Source organism: Ornithorhynchus anatinus, chromosome 18, assembly GCF_004115215.2.
Source record: "Ornithorhynchus anatinus isolate Pmale09 chromosome 18, mOrnAna1.pri.v4, whole genome shotgun sequence".
Classification (NCBI taxonomy): Eukaryota; Metazoa; Chordata; class Mammalia; order Monotremata; family Ornithorhynchidae; genus Ornithorhynchus; species Ornithorhynchus anatinus.
The window spans coordinates 3,742,118-3,754,194 of NC_041745.1; the positions used below are offsets into that span (position 1 = coordinate 3,742,118).

General features: G+C 46.7%; 1 protein-coding gene across 9 annotated transcripts in view; it reads right to left on the reverse strand.

Moving 5' to 3' along the window:
- ST3GAL3 (ST3 beta-galactoside alpha-2,3-sialyltransferase 3) overlaps positions 1–12,077 on the reverse strand; it is a 216,366-nt gene that overhangs the window by 91,327 nt on the left and 112,962 nt on the right. For 6 of the 9 annotated variants that reach the window (XM_029083372.2, XM_029083371.2, XM_029083370.2 and 3 more), the window contains one exon: positions 6,535–6,627. The exons of the other annotated variants lie outside the window; for them this stretch is intronic. In XM_029083372.2, coding sequence (XP_028939205.1) covers positions 6,535–6,627 — 93 coding nt within the window. The remainder of the gene's footprint in view (positions 1–6,534; positions 6,628–12,077) is intronic. 9 annotated transcript variants of the gene reach the window in all.

A 12,077-nucleotide genomic window follows, 5' to 3' on the forward strand; every position in this document is an offset into this window, starting at 1 on the left:
ACAGCACTTATGAACATATCTATAATTTTATTTATATTAATGTCTGTCTTCCCCTCTAGACTTTAAGCTCACTGTGGGCAAGGAATGTGTCTGTTATACTGTTATACTGTACTCTCTCAAATGCTTAGTACAGCTCTGCACACTTCAAGTGCTCAGTACATACTATTGACTAAGAAATGGTGCGGGGGGAGAGTAAGAGTGAGAGACTGAAATTGGAGCTTAATCACAGACCAAAAGCTGGGAGTGGGGGAAAAAGGTAAGGATGGCAGTGAACACCAAAAGACAATAACTACAATTCCTTTAAAAAGGAGGAGGAAATAGGGAACATGAAGCTTCCAAAGTAGCTTCAAGCCAGGAGGACTGCTTTACAAAAATTAAAAGACAACAAAAAACCCTCTGCGAAGAAACACAAATAATCTGCAAACAGCCAAGAAATAGCTTGGGGGTAGGGTGAAGCCAGCTAAACTGTCATTCATCAGCTTTTGCCATTCCTTTTTTTCTTCCCCATAATTATTTCCCTCACATAGCAACCTGCATTTCTGTTGACAATATTTTATTCTTCTTTCCTGTCTGGTTTCCCAGCATCCTCCAGCCACCTGTGGCCTTCCTCTGCCCATTTCAAGCTTCACAATGGTTCCCAATTTCACTTAGCTTTACTCGCATGTTAATCAATCTCAGGAAACAGCATTTCTTAGGGTATTAGCAGGGCAAACAAAGTGGTTGTTCACCAATTCCCACAATGTTCAAGAGTGGCTGGTTCAAAACACATAAAAGCAAGTACCGTCTTCACCCAGGGAGTGGTCAGCCCATAGAATAAATACATTACCACAAGAAACTGTGCAGACAGAAAATATCAATAGGTGATAAGCAGTGAGGCCTACTGGAAAGAGCTCGGGCCTGGAAGTCGGAGGATTTGATTCTAATCCTGATTGCGCCGCTCGCCTGCCGTGTGACATTGGATAAATCACTTTACTTCTCTTCTTTGCTTTACTTCTTTCTCTTAGACGTGAATCCACGAACCACATGGGGCTCACCATCTTAATCCTCATTTTACGGATGAGGTAGCTGAGGCACAGAGAAGTGACTTGCCCAAGGTCACAGAGCAGACAAGTGGCGCAGCCAGGTTTAGAACCCAGGCCCGTAATCCATCCACTAAGTCACGCTGTTTCCCTATCGAGCTTCCCCATCAGGCTCTGTGGTATAAAGTAGAAAAAAGCCACGGCCTAGATGTGAGCCATGACGTCACCTCCTAAGAGCAATGGTATTTACTGAGCACCTACTGAGCGCAATATGTTTTATTAAGCACTTGGGAGAGCACAAAACAAGTTCACTCCCACTGGAGAAGGGAGTCCTTGGCGGGGCCTCCTCTTACCTGAAAAGGCGGCCTCCCCATTAGGATACTGGTCTCACTGGGTTCGTCAGACAGGACCCAGTATGCATGATGCTATTCAGACCCCGGGGTGCGACAGTTCTGTGCTTGCCTTCAGATCTGCTTTTTTCTCTCAGGGAGCAGTACTGCCAAGACATTCCCTAAGGATTCCCAGGAAGTAGGGAGATCAACAAGAGAGAGATCAACAAGCCCACTGAAACAAGTTGGTGACTGGCTCTGAGACTCTGTGGAATTCTTTCAGATTTCTCGGGTGCACCTTGGGTTGATTTTGTGAACTTACTGTTTTTTTTTTCTTGACACGTCTGCTGCCCCCTTTCCCCTTTTGTTCTCAGGTTGTGAGCCCCTTGAGGGCCAGGGCCCCTATTTAATTCTCATCTGTGTATTCTTTCCCAGTGCTTACTACAGAGCTTTACACATCAAATGCTTAATAAATACCATTTCTATTACTTTCTCCTAGAGCTTCTGCTGAAGTTCCCGACACTCGTGCCTCAAAAAAGGGCAGTTATCGCTCCAGTATTTCATTCTGAAATTCCTATGGCGTGGCTAGGAAGAAAGCAGAGTGTTATAGAAAGTGCCTACCAACTGTGTAATATGGTAATAATAATAATAATGTTGGTATTTGTTAAGCGCTTACTATGTGCAGAGCACTGTTCTAAGCGCTGGGGGAGATACAGGGTAATCAGGTCGTCCCATGTGAGGCTCACAGTTAATCCCCATTTTACAGATGAGGTAACTGAGGCACAGAGAAGTGAAGTGACTCGCCCACAGTCACACAGCTGACAAGTGGCGGAGCCGGGAGTCGAACCCATGACCTCTGACTCCAAAGCCCAGGCTCTTTCCACTGAGCCATGTGCTTCCCCTATTCTCTCTAGCTCTTAGTAAAGTATTCTCTCTAGCTCTTAGTAAAGTACCCTGCACACAGAAAGTGCTCAATAAATACAATTGATTGATTGCTTGTTGTGGTTCGTCCATATCTGGGTCCTCTAGACCCTTCAACCACAAAGAAAAGACTCCAAAGGGAGATCGCTTTTTAAATGTGGTTGAGGAATGAGTGCAAAAAGAACAAATGAATCATTTGATGCAGACTCTAGGTCAACTTCTAAGTATGTACTACCTCAGATTGTGCCCCCGGCAACACAATATTTACTTCTGAGAAACTCACAATCACCAACCTCCCATTCTGTAAAGTGGAGTCTACTTTCCTTCCGCTTTTACAACTCAAGAAACCTGGTAAGCATTCAAGCACAGTGTTTCTGCTAAGCAATCTGAGCTTTCTTCATCGCCTAAGAATATTGCAAGTGCCATTTGGGTCAGACAAATCACTGCCCTATTTTTGACGGTGTCCTACCCTGACCCTTCTATGGCTGGTCCCCCTGGGATGTGCAATAGGAACTCCATGGATATTTTAGGGGTGGACAAACCAAGAAAACCATCAACCATTTTGCTTCAAAACCATGCCATCAACCATCCCTTGCCCTGGGTGACCCTGCTATTTCTCTAGCAGAGCGGCTTGGAGAAGCAGTTTAGCCTAGTGGAAGGAGCACCGATCTGGGAGTCAGAGGTCATGGGTTCTAATCACTTGTCAGCTGTGTGACTTTGGGCAAGTCACTTAACTTCTCTATACCTCAGTTACCTCATCTGTAAAATGGGGATTAAGACTGTGAGCCCCACGTGGGACAACCTGATCACCTTGTATCCTCCCCCAGTGCTTCAGAATAGTGCTTTGCACATAGTAAGCTCTTAACAAATGCCATCATTATGATTATCCCCCTACCTCCCACTTAGACCGTGAGCTCTGTGAGGAACGGCGACTGTGTCCAACTTGATTATCTTGTATCTACTTCAGAGTTTAAAACTGTGCTTGACACATAGTAAGTACTTAACAAATGCTATTAAAAAAGGTGTCTTGCCAATACTCAAACATTTCACTGCCATTATGATATAAATGAGCACTGCTTGGTAGAACTCTTTTGAGGCAAGAGAGAGTACTGCATCACCTCTTATCAATACTAACAACAGAAACCAGACATTCTTCTTCTAAGACCTCTGCTTTCTTCCACAAGGTATAAGCTTATCCCTCAGTTTGAAACGTGCTCAAGAGACGATAAAAATGTGTTCTCACTGTGCTCCCCACTATCTTGAGCAGGTCTAATGACACTGTCTTGTGCCTCGGGGCCGGATATGATTTCTCAAAGGCTATTTTTTCATTCAAACACTTTTCTCTCCATTTCAGCCTTTGCCGTCGTACTATTAAGTTCCCATAGGCTTTTTTGAAAATTCTCAAGCTGTACATCTCCTGTTTTTATCGCCTGTATCCACATTGCTCTTTTCACCCTATCATTTACCTCAGAAAGTCTCCCGCTTCTTTGCTTTGACAACACGCTACCTGTTCTACTGCCGGATCCACTGTCCTCTCCGGTACTCAGAACCACTGACCTGTTTTCCTTTAAGATGGGCCTTTCTGATAACGGGATTATTTTGCATCAGAGGGCAGGCATCGGATCTTTCCTCCCTCCAATGGTGACATGATACCTTTCCTCCCCTTCTACTTCAGTAAAGGCTGCAATGTGTCTGTGTTCATCAGAACTTGGGGGCTGAAACAAAAGTGTTATTTTTTAATTTCCCAAAATTTTAGTTCTGAGTTTTAAAAAAAATTCTTGTTTAATTATCAGTGACATTTGCTTGTGTGTTTGAATTTTCGACCCAGTAAATGTAGACCGGTGTATGCTATAGGTTACTGGTGTTGATAAAAAAAGAAGTTTGGCCTTTAGACTATACTGTCCCTTTGTGCCAAGGATTCAGTACTTTTTCAGAGATCTTTCCAGAGGACAGAGGTCATTCCTCCTAGATGTCATGGCTTCAGCCTTGGTGAACCCCTCATTAGAATATTACTGCCATGTTCACCACCACATGATTACACACAACTGCTTCTTCCAACACCGTGTCACGTTGGATCCAGGCAGACACATGTTAGCGGAAGAATGTTCTCTAAACCTGTTACTGTGTTCTACCCAAAACACCAAGTGGAAGCACACTTTCTAGGAGAACTGACTGAATTTTGATTCCCAGTTACAAGTGGAGAAACTGCAGTCTAGAAAAATCAAGTGACTCGTCTGAGGTCCCTCTCCCTTCACTTCTCTTTCTAGGAGTAAGATCGAGCCCCCTTTGGGCCAATTCAAAGGTTTTCAGCTCCAGCAGGGCCATAAGGATGTTCTCCCTGCCCTTAGCTGGCTAGTCTCCTTTCCAATAGTGCTTTGCTCAGTGCTGTACCAGGTCCAATTTTCCTCTTTGTGGTGGTTAGATCTGTGCTCTGGCTGAATCCATTTCTGCATTTTGTAAAACACCCAGTGCATTCTTGGCACTCGGGATTTTCTGAGAATAAATATCAATGGTGTTAATTCTACTATTACGAAAATCACCCAGTACTAACAGCCTCAATATGTTCCAGCAACCATGGCAACAGCAATAAATAACTCGGCCTCGGTACAGTGCTTGGTACATAGTAAACACTCAATAAATACCATAGACCGATTGATTGCCTTCTGTAAAAATCGGAAGCATTTACGGGAATCCCAGATTTCTTTTCAAATTTGGAAAGTGATGCTGAAATGCAATAGAGTGGCACATTACAAATCGAAAGCTTCAGTTCTCCCCTTTCTACAGTGAAGGACAACAAGATGCCAACTAAACATTCACCTGGGACTTGCTCCATCAGAGACATATGGGACTCCCAGATAATAATGAAGAATAATTGTAGTTTTTCTTAAGCGCTTCCTATGTGCCAGGCACTGTTTCAAGTGCTGGGGTGGATAAAAGCAAATCGGGTAGAACACAGTCCCTGTCCCACATGGGGCTCACAATCTTAACCTCCATTTTACAGCTGGGGTACCTGAGCAAGAGAAGTGAAGTGACTTGCTCAAGGTCCCACCGCAGACACGTGGTGGAGCCGGGATTAGAATCCAGGTCCTTCTGATTCCCAGGGCTGTGCTCTCACCCAGTAGGCCAAGCTGCCTCTCTGATTAAGGGACAAGGCTACCACCCCCCTGAGCCATTCCAGTCGGAAATGATTCCGAGGTCAGGGCTGCCCTCTTGTGATGTGGAAGCCTGGGTGGCCATTCTGTCCCTCCAGATCAACATTCCTCAGGTCTGAATGCCCTTCTCCCTTCCCCATGAAACTGGATGCCTGTCCTTTGTGTGGCTTAGTGCTTTGGTTTAGGTTATCACCTAGTTTTGTCCCCAGCTTGAGATGGAGAGGAGCGAAACCAAGGAGCAGGTGCTGGAGTTTCAGAAAACCTCAATGTGCTTTCATAGTCTCAGAGCCCATTTTGAATTCGGCACCCAATAAAGGTGTGATTAAAAAGAACTCCCAGATTTGGCTTTGAACCTCTCCCCCAGGTTTTTTTTTTTAATTTAATGGTATTTTTTAAGCGCTTTCTATGTGCCACTCACTGTACTAAGCACTGGGGTAGATGCAAGCTGATCAGGTCGGCCACAGTCCACGTTCGACAAGGGGCGCAGAGTCTAAACCCCCATTTTACAGGTGAGGGAACTGAGGCACAGAGCGGTGAAGTGACTTGCCCAAGGTCACACAGCAGACAAGCGGCAGGGCGAGGATGAGAACCCAGATCTTTCTGACTCCCAGGCCTGTGTTCTATCCATTACGCCACACTGCTGTTGGCAGCTTCTGTCCCCAGATGATCATATTCATCCCCACAGCACTTCCTGGGGCTCTGGCCCTGGACACCGCCCCCGCCCTCCACACAACCCCAGCCCTAGACCTGAAACTCCTATGAGAGGAGATGCAAAAAGAGAGATCTCTCTGGGCAAGGTGAGAGCTGACTCTAGGAACCATTTCAAGCCGGTGTCCTAATCAGCCCGCAGAGGGACAACTTTTGCAGCTCCAGAAAACATGAACCTGGATGTCATTTGGGGTCCTCTAAGTGCTTGGCCTGCCCAAGCTTACTAACAGTAGCTCCGCTTGCCCATCATCCTCCTCCTCCGATCTGGACTTCCTACGCTGGTCAAGTCACCCAGGAAGCAGGGAGGAACAAGTAGAGCAGGAGGGTGAGGCAATCGGGAAGGGGGCGAGGTGGAGGGGAAGAGAGGCTCTGTAATGGGGCAAACAAAGCAGACCAATCACTTACTTGGGGAAGATGGCAGTCATAAGCGCTGAAGCATAGCCAGGTTTGCAAGCTCCTTCAGAAAAATTTGCATACTTTGTTGCTAACTCTGCAGGCCTGTGAGGGGGGAAAAAGAAAGAGTCACAACTTCCCAGGACAGAGGACACCAAAATAACAGATTCCTTAAAATGTTCACGGGAGCCTCCTTCTCGAGTGACAGCATCCTTAAAAGCTGGACGCGGCCCACGAAGAAAATGAGTGAGAATGGAATTTTTGTCTTACTCACACACACATCAGAGCTGCAAGTTGCTGGACAGGAAAGCAAATGGCATCAAACCAATGAGGAACTGGAAAAATCTGCACTTCTCAGCTGTTTTATTGCTTGTATCCTTCAGGCCTTTCAGGAAGTTAAATGCCTTATTATGGAAGGCCTTCTTGATTGCAAAGGAGAAAGCAGGAGACAGTACCATGCCCAAGACTAATCCTTTCGCACAAAATCGCAGAAAGTTCATTACAAAAAGGCTGCCTGGGAGGCATTCCTTGAAGACACACTTCAAGCATCGGAACCAAATCAGAAAGCTGATCTCGTCTCTACAGATCAGGTTCCAGGCCCAATTTAGGCTCTGAGAGGGATGTGTGTCTTGGACACTCGGAAGGCTGAGAAAGAGAGAGGAGGGTGGGTGGGATCGAGGGCGCTTTATTCGACGGGCACGTGCACTGAGTGAAATATCTGGGAAGCCTGGAGCTGTTGGCAATAAATCAATTTCTGATGGGAGAGAGTCCCTCATCTTCAGAGCGCTTCCCTTTAATCAGGGTCTGGATTCCTGAGAAATCGAGAATGCTTCCCTTGGAAATGCTGAAGGATTGCGGGGAAGCTCTGTCCCCCATCAGATGATGACGCCAGTTGAGTGACGCCGTAAATCTAATCGTGCGTGCAGTGTAGAGGGAGAAAACTGTACAACAGACAATCTCTTTCATATTGCGCACACAGAAAGGCTGTCCTTTGCTAGGCTCCTTAGAAACACAGAACTAGTTATTTTTGTTGCCTTTTAAGAGGTGGGAGGAGCTTCATTTGTGGATGTCAAACAAGCTAGCATTATTCCCTACTGAGATTGCATTCCTGGACCCGGTTCCTGACTGGCCTGGGAGTCCAAATGATTGACACCTTTGCCCAAGGGCCCTTGTCTGATCTCATTTCTAATTGACTAATGTGCTAATTCTTTTTATCTGGCCAGGGCCCACAAGAGCTGGAATAACAGCGCTTATGTCCCTATTCTTTCGCTCGCCGATTCCTGTCTGTAATTCATTTTGATGTCCATCTTACCCTCTAGACCGTAAGCTCCCTGTGGGAAGGCAGCACGTCTACCAACCCGACTGCACTGTACTCTCCCAAGTGCTTAGTACAGTCCTCTGCACATTGTGAGAATTAATAAATATCATTGTGTTTCCCTCCTTTCCCCAACCCTCTGGGCTCATTCAAGTCCTGTCCTATTGTTTCAGCCACCACCAGGAAGTCGATATTCTTGATAAAAAAAAGATTGGTCAATAAATTATTCCTGAAGCTACTTCTCCCCCTAAATACAGTGTTATCACTGGCCAGGACCTCTATTTTCAATGCCACCCCCCATTTAATAATAATAACTGTGGAACTTGTCATGTGGTTACTATGCGTCAAACACTGTTCTAAGCACTGGAGTAATAATAATTATGGTACTTAAGCGCTATGTACCAAACACTATTCTAAGCGCTGGGGGTGAAACAAGTTAATCAGGTTGGACACAGCCCCTGTCCCACACAGGGCTCACCATTTTACAGATGAGGTAACTGAGGTCCAGAGAAGTGAAGTGACTTGCCCAAAGTCACACAGCAGACAAGTGACAGAGCTACGATTAGAACCCAGGTCCTTCTGATTCCCAAGTCTGTGCTCCATCCACTAGGCCATGCTGCTTCCTCTCTTTCACCTCTTTCTGGATTTGGAGTTTTGATATTAAGTCAGGGTATTCCCAACTGGACTTATCCTTTTCTTGGACTGTCCCAACCCCGCCGATTGATTCACCACACCCCAAACGGGGCCCCAACCAATCCTGCCTGGGTTTTAAATTTTCCACTGTTGCCCTGCTGTAAACAGAAACTGGCTCCAGGACACCAAACACACAAATCTGGTGTTGTACCACCCCAAACCAAGTGCATTGGAAAATTTAAATATCCCTGAATTGTCCTTTATGGGCATTCTTTCTCTAAGGATGTTCACTGTATTTGAATCACACACAGACTGGCACTGGTGCCAACCCAGAATGCTTGAGCTGTCAATTACATAGACCACAGAGATTCGCAGAATTGCTGTGGCTAAGGGTGAAGCAGTTAACATTTCTTTCAAGTGATCAAGCCTGTGTTCCACAGTGCCAGAGGCCAAGGAACGCTCAGGAGGCCATGGCAGATGTTGATTCAAATCAGTTGATCCTAGTTTTTCCCCTGTCTTGGCCCCTGAATGAGGAAGCTTGCAATGCAGCCCCGTTTCAAAGTTTTCTGCACCGTCAATCTGTGGGCCGCCAGCACCACCAGCTCCTGGTGCGTGAGGGGCCAATTTAAAAGATGAGCAATCGTGGGATCGATAATTTGAATAGGAAAGGGAGGGAGGCAACAAGGCTGGTGGACAGGGAGTCAGCAGCAGAACGAGTTCCCCGTGAGCCCCGCGGCAGAGTTCCCAGTCGGACTCCTCCCTCACTTGTGTCACGCATCAAGCATCAAGATGTGATGCTGGGGAGGGTTTTTTTAACAGGGTATCTCTTAAGCGCTTACTATGTGCCAGGCACTGTACTAAGTGCTGGGGCAGAAACAAGCTAATTAGGTTGGACACAATCCCTGTCCCTCATGGGGTTTAAAGTCTTAATCCTCATTTTACGGATGAGGTAAGTGTGGCACACGGAAGTAAAGTGACTTGTCCAATGTCGCATAATAGACAAGTGGTGAGGCTGAGATTAGAACCCAGGTCCTTCTTCTGGCCCGTGCTCTATCCACTAGGCCACACTGCTTATTTGGGGGGCCGTGGCACAGAGGACTGGGTAGGAGGAGGTAAGGAAGGAAACGAGAAAACGGGGAGAGGGACTTAAAGCCCCAGACCCTCTCAGGCCTTGAAATCTGGTTATTAAAGGAGGTATCTCGGGAGCTACTCCCTTTCTGAATACAAATTCTCCCGAGCCCAGAGCTGTTCTGAATCCAGAGGCCGTAGCAGAACTACTCTGGGGCAACTGAGGTTTGGAATAGAGTAGGACCGACCACCCCTGCTCCCCTCGCCCCACTGACATTCTGTACCCAAGGTAGCCACACCTCCCTGTTGCCCCTTTGACAGTTCCACCCTGCCAGGAGTCAGGAAGCCTGGGTTCGAGCCCCATTGCAGTTTGCACTTATTGAATTCTTAAGCCCTTCACGTGCCCTGTCCGTGGTTTATGTTCTAACAATTACTGAGCTCCCATCTGTGTTTACACCCAGAGAGAAAAAAAAAAAAAGTGAGTGACTATGACAATATCTGACTCTCAATTCTCTCCTTCAAGCACAAAAATGTACCTGGGACCCCCAAAGACAACTTTCTCTCCAGTCCCGCTTTCCAAATCTAAACAAAACCCAGACCAACGAGTCCCCTTCCTCGCCCTCCCAATGCTGTCTTAGGGCAGGTTGACCCCAGGAGGCTGGCAAACACCCCTCTGTGACATTGGGGAAAAGCGCCCACCCATGAGCTCCTACTTGGTCTTTGAGCCCCGTGTGGGACAGGGATTGGGTCCGACCTGATTGATATGTATCTATCCCATCACTTAGAACGGTGCTTGACACATAATAGGCGCTTAACTATAACAACAATAATAAAACTAATTTTAAAAGTCCTAAACAGTGTTGGAGAGGGATTCCCCAGGATGGGGAAGGGTCCTCCCTGCTTTCACTCCCGCTTGGTCTTTCTTCCCCTTGTGTGTGGGTGTGGGAGGGGGGATGGAGGTGGGCGATGGACTCATTAACACTAAAAACACTCTTGAGATTCATCTGGCCAGGAATCAAGGCTGTAGCACGCATGACCTCCAAGAACCATGCCAGTGTGAAGCAGTGACTGTAGCTCTTTGTGAGACCTTCAGAAAACAAACGTGCTTCTCACAAGTCTTTGCACTATGCAAAAATTTCAAAGGAAAGAATTCATTTGTTCTGTGATTCCCCCCTCCAAACCCAAAGGAAAAAACAACCCATTCACGCTGAGCTGCCGCGCCCCTGCCTCCCACCCCCCATCTCATAAAACTTCACAGTTCCCAATCCTTACTCCAAATTCAAGTCTTGACGTGATCCAGGGAAACAGTCTGAGGAATCTAGAAGAAATCTCGGCTCTCAAACAGGTTTGAGAATCTGCCCGGCCAGCTCCCTGGTATGTGAACAATGTGAGAAAACCAGGCTGAAAAGTCTGTTTTCATAGAAGGGAGACAAATTGCCTGCTCATTCATTCTTCACCAAGCCCCTTCCTCACTGAGCAGAAGCCATGAAACAAGATGCAGAGTGTCGACTGGGAAAGACGGAAGAACTTTGGAGAACCTCAGGGGAGAGCAGACCACTCGTTCCCCATCTCCTATCCAACTACAAGAATCATATTATTGTGGTCTTCACTAAACACTCACTATCTGCCAACCACATTGGGGTAGATACACGATAATCAAATCAGATTAAATCCTTGTCCCACTTTGGAGTTCACAATCTAAGGGGGCAGGAAGAATAACTGTAATTGTTAAATGCTTACTATGTGCCAGGCACTGTACTAAGTGTGGAGTGGATACAAGAGCATGAAACTAAGACTCAAAGAGGTTAAGTGACTTGCCCAAGGTCACATGGCACGTGTGGTTGGTGGGAGGCTGTAACTTCCAGTCCCATGAACCACAAGACCACACTGGCTCCCTAAAGATAACTGTATGGTTCCGACATTGCTTCGGCTCACCAAAAAGCACCGTGAGGATCCTGCCGTCTCCCATTCTAAAAGACAACGTAGTCAAGTCTTTATTCAAAAGTGGATTTGTTCTCTTTTATTAATTTCTCCAGTCTTCACTGCAACCTAATGGTGGTGATCCCAAATGGCACTGCCCCATGGGGCCAGAACCAGTTTAGCACTGTTAATCACAGTCGGTTGACCAGTTAGCGCGGGGCATCCCTCCTGAACTTCAGTGAAAACTCTGAGGTCACACCCTTAGATCCTAAAACTGCTTCCAGAGGTGCCGTTCTGGATGGGGGTATATCAAGGGACCCACCAGGCATGCTGCTCTGCCCAATCTCCTGAGACTCTCAGAATCACAAAGACGTTTAGTCCACGGCGGGGCCCAGAAGCCATGACCTTTACTGCACATCACGTAATGCCACGTGAAGATGGGTAAGAAGAGAGCGCCTCTATTCCTACCAAAAGCATCTGACGCCACTGAGAGGAGGCAGCGAGGCTGAATGGAAAAAGAGCACAGGACTGAGAGTCAGAACTCTCAGATTCAGGTGTGTTTGAGTCCTAGCTCTGCCGTGTGACTTTAGGGAAGCCGCTTAACAGCTCCGGGCCCCGG